Source organism: Oncorhynchus masou, chromosome 28 (assembly GCF_036934945.1).
Source record: "Oncorhynchus masou masou isolate Uvic2021 chromosome 28, UVic_Omas_1.1, whole genome shotgun sequence".
In the NCBI taxonomy this organism is placed as follows: Eukaryota; Metazoa; Chordata; class Actinopteri; order Salmoniformes; family Salmonidae; genus Oncorhynchus; species Oncorhynchus masou.
In genome coordinates this window covers 67,608,150-67,623,272 of record NC_088239.1, presented here as the reverse complement: position 1 = coordinate 67,623,272, position 15,123 = coordinate 67,608,150, and the positions used below count along the sequence as shown (strand labels likewise).

At 43.4% G+C, this 15,123-nt stretch overlaps 1 protein-coding gene across 1 annotated transcript in view; it reads right to left on the bottom strand.

Annotated features, from left to right (window-relative positions):
* The window catches only part of LOC135518137 (seizure 6-like protein), a 91,416-nt gene extending 78,107 nt beyond the window's left edge, over positions 1-13,309 (bottom strand). The window contains exon 1 of the mRNA XM_064943050.1: positions 12,940-13,309. Coding sequence (XP_064799122.1) covers positions 12,940-13,033 — 94 coding nt within the window. The 5' untranslated portion in view covers positions 13,034-13,309. The remainder of the gene's footprint in view (positions 1-12,939) is intronic.
* Between the last annotated feature and the right edge of the window lie 1,814 nt (positions 13,310-15,123).

The window sequence follows — 15,123 nt, the reverse complement described above, 5'->3', positions numbered from 1 at the left end:
CATCACTGCAGCCATACATTCCTCATCACGTCATCTTTCTCTACTCTAGCAATCACTAGTCATACATTCCTCATCACTTAATCTTTCTCTCCTCTAGCCATCACTAGTCATACATTCCTCATCATTTCATCTCTCTCCTCTACCATCACTAGTCATACTTTCCTCATCACTTCACCTCCTCTACCATCACTACAGCCATACATTCCTCATAACTTCATCTCCTCTACATCACTACAGCCATACATTCCTCATCACTTCATCTCCTCTACATCACTACAGCCATACATTCCTCATCACTTCATCTCCTCTACATCACTACAACCATACATTCCTCATCACTTAATCTCCTCTACATCACTACAGCCATACATTCCTCATCACTTCCTCTCCTCTACCATCACTACAGCCATACATTCCTCATCACTTCCTCTCCTCTACCATCACTACAGCCATACATTCCTCATCACTTCCTCTCCTCTACCATCACTACAGCCATACATTCCTCCTCACTTCCTCTTTCTCTCCTCTACTTTCCCACTCCTGCCGCATTCCAACTACTTAACCATCACTCGTTCTGATACCAAGAATGATGACTGCATCCAAACCATCTCTGGTCATATCAGTTATGCTCTTAATAGGTTATATCATCAATATGAGTCAACCTAATGGGTGATGTCATCAACATCAGTCAGTCTTCTTCCCGTCAGTTCAATCCATCTGGGAGCTCAGGTTTCAGAGATAGGAGACGGTTTGTGTTCGTGATCTACGGTCACCTCCAAAATTATTAGCACCCTTGATAAAGATGATCAAAGAAGACTGTATAAAATAAATAATACAAAAACTGAACTATAATGTATACTTAAAACATTGGAAAATTGCAAATACAATTGCTCAGAGAAAAATATTTTGTTAAACAAGTAATAAATATGCACCCTCCCCTTGCAAGGATAAGGGCACTTAGCCTTTTTCTATAATGTTTTATGAGATTGGAGAACACATTGGGAAGGATGTTAGACCATTCCTCCATACAGAATCTTTCCAGATTATTGATATTCTTCGTCTGCGCTCATGGACTGCCCTCTTCAATTCAAACCACAGGTTTTCAATTGGGTTCAACTAAGTACAGAGACTGAGATGGCCATTGCAAAATGTTGATTTTGTGGTTAATTAACTATTTATTTGTAGATTTTGTGTGGGCTTGGGGTCATTGTCTTGCTGGAAGATCCACTTGGGGTCAAGCTTCAGCCTCCTGGCAAAAATGGCAAAAATGTTTTTGGCAAAAATGTCCTGGTACTTGGTAGAGTTCATAATGCCATTGACCTTAACAAGTGCCACAGGACCAGTGGAAGCAAAATGGCCCCATAACATCACAGATCACCACCACAGGTATGAGGCTATTTTCTGCAAATGCATCCTTTTTGAGGCCAAACCCACCAAAGCACCCAGTTCCAATCCAAGTGCCAATGCTGTTTAGCAAACTCCGGGTGTTTACATTTGTTGGTTGTTCTCAATAAAGTATTTTTTTATGCCAACCGTTCCAAATAGCCTATTGGCATGGAGGTGGTGTCTAATTGGAGACTGGATACCAAATCTGTATGTGGGGACAAGATACACATGCATTCTCTACCAGGCAAGATTACCACCGTTCCATTGGTTTTAAACTTGCTAATTGTTGTAAGCGGCATATTTGTTTTTCAGTAGTGTTTTTGGACCAACAACAAACAACAATGTGTCTTTTCATGCATGGATTATTTTCCTTTCTCCATGGTTATGGATGCAACGACCTATCACAGTCTCACATCAAAATTACACATTCAATAGTGAAGACACCACAACTATGAAACAGCACACATGGAATCATGTAGTAAGCAAAAATGTGTTAAACAAATCCAAATATATTTTATATTTGAGATTCTTCAAAGTAGCCACTCTTTTCCTCGATGACAGATTTGCACACTCTTGAAATTCTCTCAACCAGCTTCATGAGGTAGTCATCTGTAATGCATTTCAATTAATAGGTGTGCCTTGTTAAAAGTTAATTTGTGGAATTTCTGAGCCAATCAATTGTGACAAGGTAGGGGTGGTATACAGAAGGATAGCCCTATTTGGTAAAATACCAAGTCCATGTTATGGCAAGAACAGCTCAAATAAGCAAAGAGAAATTACAGTCCATCATGACTTTAAGACATTAAGGACAGTCAATCCAGAAAACTTCAATAACTTTTTCTTCAAGTGCAGTCGCAAAAACCATCAAGCACTATGATGAGACTGGCTCTCATGGACCACCACAGGAAAGGAAGACCCAGAGTTACCTCTGCTGCAGAGGATAAGTTAATAAGAATAACTGCACATCAGATTACAGCCCAAATAACTGCTTCACAGAGTTCAAGTAAAAGACACATCTCAACATCAACTGTTCAGGAGAGACTGCGTGAATCAGGCCTTCATGGTCGAATTGCTGCCAAGAAACCACTACTAACGGATACCAATAATAAGAAGAAACTTGCTTGGGCCAAGAAACACGAGCAATGGGCATTAGACTGGTGGAAATCTGTCCTTTGGTCTGATGACTCCAACTTTGAGATTTGTGGTTCTAACCGCTGTGTCTTTGTGAGACGCAAATTAGGTGAACGGATGATCTCTGCATGTGTGTGGTTCCCACCATGAAGAATGGAGGCGGTGTGATGGTGCTTTGCTGGTGACACTGTCTGTGATTTATTTAGAATTCAAGGCACACGGTGTGTCCAAACTTTTGACTGGTACTGTATATTTTTTGAGCATAGAATATAGCTGTGTGTGTGTGTGTGTGTGCGTGTGCGTGTGCGTGTGCGTGCGTGCGTGCGTGCGTGCGTGTGTGTGTGCTTGCGTGCGTGTGCGTGTGTGTGTGCGTGTGTGCGTGCGTTCGTGATGAATCGTACAGCAGGCATAACTGTGGGAATACAATACCTCAATGATCAATAACATCTTGTTTGTATAGACCATTTAACAAATGCCTTAGTCACCAAGTGCATAACAGCTACCAAGACCTACTCTCACTCAGAGCATGGCGAGGCAACAGTAACCACTGAAAAGGCTTATTATATGATATCCCTTCGTCTCTCTGTCTCCCCTCGTCGCCGCTCAGTTGTCTCATCTTGTCTCTCCTCTCTTCCAAACTCACAGGCAGTCTCTAGTTTCTAAAACTCCCAACAGCTATGTTCCAATCAGACCTTCTGTGTTCCAAAGGCCAGATGAGTTGATATCTGGTGCGTAGCAACAAAGAGCCAGCGGGATAGTTCCAGCAGGATGGATTGATTTATAGTCATGGTGGGCTTTTCCACCAAACCATTTTTGAGGTGATGGATGTCGAGAAGTAGAAAAATCACACAATAACAGTCATATCCCCACAGTTTAGATGGAATCTGAGTTCTATAGAATCATTTCAGTTTTGATTTGTTCAGAGCGTTAGTGTAGATGCCACATTGTTCTTTGACACTGCAGAACATTGTGGAAAAACTGAATTTAAATGTATTTGGCTAAGGTGTATGTAAACTTCTGACTTCAACTGTATTTATTCACCCTATTCGCTATGAAGCCCCTAAATAAGATTTGGTACAACCAATTACCTTCAGATGTCACATAATTAGTGAAATAAAGTCCACCTGTGTGCAATCCAAGTGTCACATGATCTGTCAAATGATCTCAGTACATACAGTTGAAGTCAGAAGTTTACATACACCTTAGCCAAATACGTTTAAGCTCAGTTTTTACATTTACATTACATTTAAGTCATTTAGCAGACGCTCTTATCCAGAGCGACTTACAAATTGGTGAATTCACCTTCTGACATCCAGTGGAACAGCCACTTTACAATAGTGCATCTAAATCATTTAAGGGGGGTGAGAAGGATTACTTTATCCTATCCTAGGTATTCCTTGAAGAGGTGGGGTTTCAGGTGTCTCCGGAAGGTGGTGATTGACTCCGCTGTCCTGGCGTCGTGAGGGAGTTTGTTCCACCATTGGGGGGCCAGTTCACAATTCATGACATTTAATCCAAGTAAAAATTCCCTGTCTTAGGTCAGTTAGGATCACGACTTTATTTTAAAAATGTGATATGTCAAAATAATACTAGAGAGAATGACTTATTTCAGCTTTTATTTATTTCATCACATTCCCAGTGGGTCAGAAGTTTACATACACTCAATTAGTATTTGATAGCATTGCCTTTAAAATTGTTTAACTCTGGTCAAACATTTCAGGTACCCGTCCACAAGCTTCCCACAATAGATTGGGTGAGTTTTGGCCCATTCCTCCTGACAGAGCTTGTGTAGCTGAGTCAGGTTTGTAGGCCTCCTTGCTCGCACATGCTTTTTCAGTTCTGCCCACAATGTTTCTATGGGATTGAGGTCAGGGCTTTGTAATGGCCACTCCAATACCTTGACTTTGTTGTCCTTAAGCCATTTTGTCACTTTGGAATTATGCTTGGGGTCATTGTCCATTTGGAAGACCAATTTGCGACCAAGCTTTAACTTCTTGACTGATGTCTTGAGATGTTGCTTCAATATAGCCACATCATTTTCTTCCCTCGTGATGCCATCTATTTTGTGAAGTGCACCAGTCCCTCCTGCAACAAAGCACCCCCACAACATCATGCTGCCACGCCCGTGCTTCACGGTTAGGATGGTATTCTTCGGCTTGCAAGCCTCCCCTTTTTCATCCAAACATAACGATGGTCATTATGGCCAAACAGATCTATTTTTGTTTCATCAGACCAGAGGACATTTCTCCAAAAAGTACAATCTTTGTCCCCATGTGCAGTTGCAAACCGTAGTCTGGCATTTTTATGGTGGTTTTGGAGCAGTGGCTTCTTCCTTACTGAGCGGTGTTTCAGGTTATGTCGATATAGGACTCGTTTTACTGTGGATATAGATACTTTTGTACCTGTTTCCTCCAGCATCTTCACAAGGTCCTTTGCTGTTGTTTTTGCACTTTTTGCACCAAAATACGTTCATCTCTTGGAGACAGAACGCATCTCCTTCCTGAGCGGTATGATGGTGTTTATACTTGCATACTATGGTTTGTACAGATGAATGTGGTACCTTCAAACATTTGGAAATTGCTCCCCAGGATGAAACAGACTTCTGGAGGTCTACCATTTTTTTCTGAGGTCTTGGGTGATTTCTTTTGATTTTCCCACAATGTCAAGCAAAGAGACACTGAGTTTGAAGGTAGGCCTTGAAATACATCCACAGGTACACCTCCAATTGACTCAAGTTATGTCAATTAGCCTATCAGAAGCTTCTAAAGCCATGACATCATTTTCTGGAATGTTCCAAGCTGTTTAAAGGCACAGTCAACTTAGTGTGTGTAAACTTCTGACCCACTGGAATTAGGATACAGTGAATTATTATTCAAAATAATCTGTCTGTAAGCAATTGTTGGAAATATTACTTGTGTCGTGCACAAAGTAGATGTCCTAACTGACTTGCCAAAACTCTAGTTTGATGACAAGAAATGTGTGGAGTGGTTGAAAAACAAGTTTTAATGACTCCAACCTAAGTGTATGTAAACTTCAGACTTCAACTGTATACAACTGTTCTGAAAGTTCCCGCTCAGCCCAGTCAAAACTGTTCGCTGCTCTGGCCCCCCAATGGTGGAACAAACTCCCTCACGACGCCAGGACAGCGGAGTCAATCACCACCTTCCGGAGACACCTGAAACACCACCTCTTCAAGGAATACCTAGGATAGGATAAGTAATCCTTCTCACCCCCCCCTTAATGATTTAGATGCACTATTGTAAAGTGGCTGTTCCACTGGATGTCAGAAGGTGAATTCACCAATTTGTAAGTCGCTCTGGATAAGAGCGTCTGCTAAATGACTTAAATGTAATGTAAATGTAAAGGCCCCAGAGTCTGCAACACCACTAAGCAAGGGGCACCACCAAGCAAGTGGGACCATGAAGACCAAGGATCTCTACAAACAGGGCAGGGACAAAAGTACAAATCAGGGTTGGTTTATAAAAAAATATCGTAAACTTTGAAAATCCCACAGAGCACCATTAAATCCATTATTAAAAAATGGAAAGAATATGGCACCAGAACAAACCTGCCAAGAGAGGGCTGTCCACCAAAACTCACGGACCAGGCAAGGAGGGCATTAATCAGAGAGGCAACAAAGAGACCAAAAATAACCCTGAAGGAGCTGCAAAGCTCCACAGCGGAGATTGGAGTATCTGTCCATGGGACCACTTTAAGCTGTACACTCCACAGAGCTGGGCTTTACGGAAGAGTGGCCAGAAAAAGAGTCATTGCTTAAAGAGAAAAATAAGCAAACATGTTTGGTGTTCACCAAAAGGCATGTGGGAACCTCCCCAAACATATGGAAGAAGGGGTATTCTGGTCAGATGAGACTAAAATTGAGCTTTTGGGCCATTTGGCTATGCCAGATTAAGTGATATGACATGCTATTCTATAAAATCCTTTCTCCGTAATTAATATTACCTGATTGAGCTAATCATGTAAATGTAATTAACTAGAGAGTCAGGCACCACGAAAGAATAGTTATAGAGCTGTTATCTTCCGAAAAACTCTTAAAGACCTAGTAATATTTTACATCGTCACCTTAATTCAGTCTCATCTGAAAGTTGTAAATTCTTGGTTATCTACACAAACCCTGACTAACAAGTTGAATCAGCAATACAAAATTGGGTTTATTTATGTACTGTTAAAAGAAATTAATTCCTATATGTTCATCAACCAATAGCGTTTATTCTCGAGAGAACTGCCCATAGTACAATATACATCAGGTTATACACTAAAAACGACATCATAGGTTTTAAAATGTCCTTCCTCCACTCCGATACAATGGCAGTATAGTTCACAAGCCTTCCCACATTGTCTACCACCTGTTAAATAATCTACTACTAGCCCAAGGTCTATCCCCTCCCTGGATAGAGACAGGATGTCCTGTAAGGAACACAGCATTCCAGCCAGTCTGACGATAGCTCCATTCGTTTCCAACAAGGAATAGACAGTCCTTCTAATTCTGAATGAAAACTACACACATTACATTCAGTATCATGATTATAATAAGATTCATACATCCATACAGTAACATAGTAGTATTCTGTTTAGTCATAGTTCTGATTTCAATGTATACATAATTTAGTCATTATTCATAAAAATCCCTTAACATTTACTAAATACCTAACTAATCACACAGACTTACATATACAAAGAATGAATCATACCTTGATTACCAATTACGTCATAAAGGAAAACATCCCTAGCGGACGGAGCAGATATGACAGCTGGTTACACAAAAGAAAAGGGGCTGGGTTTGAGTGAAAGAGCGGGAAGACTGAGGGACAAAGGGAGAAGCTGTGCTATCGTAAATACAGTATCTTATGCAGTCTAAATTACCGCCCATTTGGAAAAGGATAATGCAATAAATATTTACTCTGAGCTGTGCTTCGGTAGGTTGGTGGTAGATGGAAGGCCATGTTGCCAAACCGAGTCTTTTGTCCTTTGAAGAACGTCTCTGGTGGTCAATTGGATACGTTGTAGTAACGTCATTGTTTGGTAGACAGAATACTCTGTCTGTTCTTTCCTAGCCCACGTTTGCAGCTGCTGTTGCTAACTCAATGGCTAGGAGGTATCACCTCTGTAGTGAATAAGAGTTCAATGTTCATACCATTCGCAACCAAAGCTCACGCTGAGGTTGGCTTAGTTCTGTAGTTGACATGTTAGTCCTTTTAACGCAGAGGCCTCAGACCTCACATACTTGGAACAGAAGGTTACATTTTCATCAAGGCTTTATATAGGAAGGGAGAGCGCTAACCTTATGAAAACCCAAATCTCTCATTTGGAAGCTAAAATTACATTTAATCTCTTCACCAATAATTGTATATTCAAACATTTAAATTGAACAACAATTCCATGTGAATCCGATAACTCTGATGTGTAGACTTTCCACTGTAGAGTTTATGTCCTCCTATCATTGAGGAGAATGTCCCAGATGACAACCGAACTGACATCATGTTCATTAAGTACCACCGCATATGTTCAGTTTACCCCCACCTTCTGATGTACCCAGAATCTCTATGTTAACCAAGGCTTTTTTAAATTTCACATCAGTAGGGTAGAGAGAGGAAAAAGGGGGGAAGAGGTATTTATGACTGTCATAAACCTACCCCCAGCCCAACGTCATGACACCATCAAGGAAAACACAAAGACTGGCGCAAACCCAACAGCTCTCATCACCCAGAGGGTACCATCCCCACAGTGAAGCGTGGTGTTGGCAGCATCATGCTATGGGGATGTTTTTCATCGGCAGGGACTGGGAAACTGGTCAGAATTGAAGGAATGATGGATGGCACTAAATACAGGGAAATTCTTGAGGGAAGCCTGTTTCAGCCTTCCAGAGATTTGCGACTGGGATGGGGGTTCACCTCCCAGCAGGACAATGACGCTAATCATACTGCTCAAGCAACACTCGAGTGGTTTAATGCAAAACATTTAAATGTCTTGGAATGGCCTAGTCAAAGCCTAGAACTCTATCCAATTGAGAGTATGTGATATGACTTAAAGATTGCTGTACCGCAGCTGAACTCATCCAACTTGAAGGTGCTGGAGCAGTTTTGACTTGAAGAATGGGCAAAAATCCCATTAGCTAGATGTGCCAAGCTTATAGAGACATACCCCAACAGACTTGCAGCTGTAATTGCTGCAAAAGGTGGCTCTACAATGTATTGAATTGGGGGGTGAATAGTTATGTATGTTCAAGTTTTCTTTTTTTTGTCTTATTGCTTGTTTGTTTCACGATAAAAAATATTTTGCATCTTCAAAGTCGTAGGCATGTTGTGTAAATCAAATGATACAACCTTCCCCCAAAATCAATTTTAATTCCAGGTTGAAAGGCAACAAAATAGGAAAAATGTAAATGGGGGTGGATCGCAAGCCACTGCATTTAACATTATGCCAGACAGACGTCGCTATCGGCATCACTCTGAGTATTGCTTCTACCTTCTCTTATCATCACACACGAACACGCATACATTCTCTGGAACGGGACCAGGCAGGCTCTTCAATGGAACTCTGTAATGAAGGGTAGACAGACGAGGGGTCTGTTCAGATAATGGTGATGAGGGATGAAGCAAAGAGAAGATTAAATATTAGCTGTATAAAAAGCTGGGCTGGAAACTATCCTGATCGTGCCAATCAACTGGAACCTCAAACTCAACTCACAGCCATTGGCCCTAAGGTGACCGTTAGTATTAAACCGGGCCCAGCTAGAATGGGCTTACTGCACCTTATACTGTGCATAAATGTGATTCTAACCATTGACCCCTAACTTTAACGGCTAAAATAGCTTAGGGTAGTTATTGCCCATTCTGGTCCTTTTTAACATCTAGACAAGCCACAGCATCAAATCAAGTCAAATGCTTACTTACAAGCCCTTAACCAACAATGCAGCTTTAAGAAAATAGAGCTAAGAAAATATTTACTAAATAAACTATAGTTACTAGTTTTAATGCCATGTCATGGAGAGGAGAGTGTGAATCCTAGGATGTGTAATCCACACGGTCAGATATGGAGCAGTGGGACCAGTAATGTCACTGTTATTATCCTGATACAAACTTCTGTTCTGTCATCATCCCGACCCTAGTAGAGGCTGGGCTAAAGCTGTGGAAACATCAATGCACAGACACTTAGTCAGGACAACAACAGCAGCAAGGAAAAAACAGGGGAAGAGACAGCCCAACACAAAACTCCTGACAGTTCAATCACATGGCGCACGGATTGGGCTGGGTTCAGAGCAGCTCAGCCACACAGTTAAGCTGCAGTTAATTGCTTCTATTGTGGAATAGTGTCAGCAGCATCCCTACAACCACAAAGTCAGCCAGAACTGATCATCCTGGACACACACACACACACACACACACACACACACACACACACACACACACACACACACACACACACACACAGTTGTCAATGATATACTATGGTGAAGAGAGGGCCTCTGGCAAATGAGAGAAAATGGTGAGGAAAAATAAGAGGTGATCTGATGAGAAGAGAAAGACGAATTATGGATGAGTGAGTTTTACAGAGAAGAGAGCAGACAACCTGCCACGGAGAGGAGAGGGAGGAGAGTGGAGAGGAGAGAGAAGAGGGGAGAGGAGAGAGGGAAGAGGAAAAGAGGGGAGAGGAGAGAGAAGAGGGGAGAGGAGATAGGGAAGAGGGGAGAGGGGAGAGGAGAGAGAAGAGGGGAGAGGAGAGAGGAGAGAGGAGAGAGAAGAGGAGAGAGAAGAGGGGAGGGGGAGAGGAGAGAGAAGAGGGGAGAGGAGAGAGAAGAGGGGAGAAGAGAGAGGGAAGAGGGAGAGGAGAGAGAAGAGGGGAGAGGAGAGAGGGAAGAGGGAAAAGAGGGGAGAGGAGAGAGAAGAGGGGAGAGGAGAGAGGGAAGAGGGAAAAGAGGGGAGAGGAGAGAGAAGAGGGGAGAGGAGATAGGGAAGAGGGGAGAGGGGAGAGGGGAGAGGGGAGAGGAGAGAGAGAGGGGAGAGGAGAGAGAAGAGGGGAGAGGAGAGAGGGAAGAGGGAAAAGAGGGGAGAGGAGAGAGAAGAGGGGAGAGGAGAGAGAAGAGGGGAGAGGAGAGAGGGAAGAGGGAAAAGAGGGGAGAGGAGAGAGAAGAGGGGAGAGGAGATAGGGAAGAGGGGAGAGGGGAGAGGGGAGAGGGGAGAGGAGAGAGGAGAGAGAAGAGGGGAGAGGAGAGAGAAGAGGGGAGAGGAGAGAGAGAAGAGGAGAGAGAAGAGGGGAGGGGGAGAGGAGAGAGAAGAGGGGAGAGGAGAGAGAAGAGGGGAGAGGAGAGAGGGAAGAGGGAGAGGAGAGAGGGAAGAGGGGAGGAGGGAGAGGAGAGAGGAGAGAGAAGAGGGAAGTATGAAAGAGGGGAGTATGAGAGAGGAGGGAGAGGAGAGGGGAGTATGAGAGAGAAGAGGGGTGAGGAGAGAAGAGGGGAGAGGAGAGAAGAGGGGAGAGGAGAGAGAAGAGGGGAGTATGAGAGAGGGGAGATGGGAGTATGAGAAAGGAGAGAGGGGAGGAGAGGGGAGGAGAGGGGGAAGAGAGAGGGGAGAGGAGTATGATAGAGAGGAGATGGTAGTATGAGAAAGGGGAGAGGGTAGTATGAGAGATGAGAGGAGAGGAGAGGAGAGGAGAGGAGAGTTGTGAGGGAGGGAGGAGAGAGGGTAAAGGAGTACGAGCGAGGGGAAAGGGGAGTATGAGAGAGGGGAAAGGAGTACGAGAGAGGGGAAAGGGGAGTATGAGAGAGGGGAAAGGAGTACGAGAGAGGGGAAAGGCGAGTATGAAAGCGGGAGAGGGGAGTAAGAGAGGGGAGAGGAGAGGAGAGAAGGGAGAGGAGAGAGAGGCGTATGAGAGAGAAGGGAAAAAGGGGGAGAAAAGGAGGGGAGAGGGGAGGAGGTGATAATAGAGGGGAGGCAAAGAGGACAGAAACTGTGGGAGCGAATGTAATGCCAGGAGAAGAGTAGAAAGAGAAGAAGAGAGAAATAGATGAAAGAAGTGCTGGCTAGAGAATAACATGCCAGCTTCCATCTAATGTCCTCCCTACCCTGTAGAGTCCAGCGGTCATCGAGGCCAGACCTCTGTGTCCCAGCCCGTTACAGACACGGTCAACCGGCGTAACAAGGTCTAATAACAACACACAATATACTTCCGATAAAATATCTGTAAATGTACGAGTATAGAGCTAATTTCTCAGAAACAGCGTGCACACACACAGACACACACACACAGCAGCGTGGGCATCAATCAGTGTGTGTGGTGATACAATGAACGTATTAGAGCCAGTTTCATGGCAGCCAGGTCAGTGGGTGTCTGTGATGACTAGAAGACAATATCAGCTATAGGCTACAGAACACAGAGCCTATCAGCAAATGAAGAGGAATACCTAATAGCCCCTCTGAAGACAAAACACACAATAATGTATTACTGTAGCCCATGAACTGAGAGAGAAATAAATAGTGAGTGAGAGAGAGAGAGATTGTTTTTCACTTTATATATTCACTTTATATATTATCTACCTCACTTGCTTTGGCAATGTTAACACATGTTTCCCATGCCAATAAAGCCCTTGAATTGAATTGAATTGAGAGAGCACAAGAGAGAGTAATAACATTTAGATTAAATTGAGAACATCAACAGCAGAGAAACAGTCCTATATTTCTGTCTGACAATCAGTTAGCAGGATTGTGGAGGGTCATAGAAAGCCTGACACACACACACACACACACACACACACACACACACACACACACACACACACACACACACACACACACACACACACACACTTTGTGGAGGTGCAGATCATGTTGCTGCAACCCCACAAATCAGTACATGTTTTATAAGATTTGTCACACACAACGCAAGCGCATTAGACATTTTTTTTCTGACAAAACAACAATTGGATAATTGTCGTGTGTGTTGTGTTATTTGTGCCCGTCTCTCTCCCACGCGTCACGATTTACTGTAGGATATTCCACAGCCTGTAACAACAAGCTCTATCATCAGGACCAGAACAACAGTAGCCTAGGTCTAGCTCCTAGACCATATTGTCTAGCCCCTCTAGCCTAACGGTCTAAGCACATCATATGGCCAATGTCATATAAAGTGCTAAAACAGGAATTATACTAGCATACCAGCCCTAAAATTAAGATTCGTATCATGACTATAATTGGAAAACGCGAATAGTCTTATTTATGTAGCCTACGCTATTTAGCCTTCACCAGCAGAATAGACAAACAGACAAACCAAAGTTGTGATAGTCATTCATGCTGGATAGGAGCCAGGGGGTAACCTCATACATTCAACTCAGCCCAATGTGTTAGGCGCTTCGGGCAAAAACGCGCGCGCACACACCAGTCAGAAAGTTAAACTCAGCATCGTTACCTTGTGTTTCTGCCGCGACGCCGGACCAAATCATACCGATACAGAGACAGAGCAGCACTGGCAGGGCACCGATTCGGTAACGGCATGGTGGCATGGCTCCACACAGCCAGGCAGAGCCGGTCCGTCCAGAGAGAACTGCTAACGGGAGATGCACGAGGAGAATAGTTGGGTGGTGGTCGACGTTCGATCTGCACCGCGACAGTTGTGCTCGCGCAGCAGGGATCTTCTAGATGTGACGCGCTGCTTGTTTTCCTCCTCAAGGCGCACTGTGAGGGTCAGTGTGGTGGGTTTCTCTGCGGTCCGTATGTCATGCCTCTCTCGCCCGAACCCCGCAATCTGCTGGGTCTCTTCTTCCGCTTCTGCCCTGATCTCTCTCTCCTCCCTCTCAGTACCAATCTGCATGCCTCTCTCTCTTTCTCAAACACACACACGCACACACCCACATACCTGGCATTAAAGGCCTGTAATGACAGATAAATAGTCCATAGTCTACATTTAAAGATATGTCCTGGCTTCAAATTCCAAACAGAAGTAAAGCTATATTCAGTGCAAATGTTTACAGTGCCTTGCGAAAGTATTCGGCCCCTTGAACTTTGCAAACTTTTGCCACATTTCAGGCTTCAAACATAAAGATATAAAACTGTATTTTTTTGTGAAGAATCAACAACAAGTGGGACACAATCATGAAGTGGAACGACATTTATTGGATATTTCAAACTTTTTTAACATACCAAAAACTGAAAAATTGGGCGTGCAAAATTATTCAGCCCCTTTACTTTCAGTGCAGCAAACTCTCTCCAGAAGTTCAGTGAGGATCTCTGAATGATCCAATGTTGACCTAAATGACTAATGATGATAAATACAATCCACCTGCGTGTAATCAAGTCTCCGTATAAATGCACCTGCACTGTGATAGTCTCAGAGGTCCGTTAAAAGCGCAGAGAGCATCATGAAGAACAAGGAACACACCGGGCAGGTCCGAGATACTGTTGTGAAGAAGTTTAAAGCCGGATTTGGATACAAAAAGATTTCCCAAGCTTTAAACATCCCAAGGAGCACTGTGCAAGCGATAATATTGAAATGGAAGGAGTATCAGACCACTGCAAATCTACCAAGACCTGGCCGTCCCTCTAAACTTTCAGCTCATACAAGGAGAAGACTGATCAGAGATGCAGCCAAGAGGCCCATGATCATTCTGGATGAACTGCACAGATCTACAGCTGAGGTGGGAGACTCTGTCCATAGGACAACAATCAGTCGTATATTGCACAAATCTGGCCTTTATGGAAGAGTGGCATGAAGAAAGCCATTTCTTAAAGGTATCCATAAAAAGTGTTGTTTAAAGTTTGCCACAAGCCACCTGGGAGACACACCAAATATGTGGAAGAAGGTGCTCTGGTCAGATGAAACCAAAATTGAACTTTTTGGCAACAATGCAAAACGTTATGTTTGGCGTAAAAGCAACACAGCTCATCACCCTGAACACACCATCCCCACTGTCAAACATGGTGGTGGCAGCATCATGGTTTGGGCCTGCTTTTCTTCAGCAGGGACAGGGAAGATGGTTAAAATTGATGGGAAGATGGATGGAGCCAAATACAGGACCATTCTGGAAGAAAACATGATGGAGTCTGCAAAAGACCTGAGACTGGGACGGAGATTTGTCTTCCAACAAGACAATGATCCAAAACATAAAGCAAAATCTACAATGGAATGGTTAAAAAATAAACATATCCAGGTGTTAGAATGGCCAAGTCAAAGTCCAGACCTGAATCCAATCGAGAATCTGTGGAAAGAACTGAAAACTGCTGTTCACAAATGCTCTCCATCCAACCTCACTGAGCTCGAGCTGTTTTGCAAGGAGGAATGGGAAAAAAATTTCAGTCTCTCGATGTGCAAAACTGATAGACATACCCCAAGCGACTTACAGCTGTAATCGCAGCAAAAGGTGGCGCTACAAAGTACTGACTTAAGGGGGCTGAATAATTTTGCACGCCCAATTTTTCAGTTTTTCATTTGTTAAAAAAGTTTGAAATATCCAATAAATGTCGTTCCACTTCATGATTGTGTCCCACTTGTTGTTGATTCTTCACAAAAAAATACAGTTTTATATCTTTATGTTTGAAGCCTGAAATGTGGCAAAAGGTCGCAAAGTTCAAGGGGGCCGAATACTTTCGCAAGGCA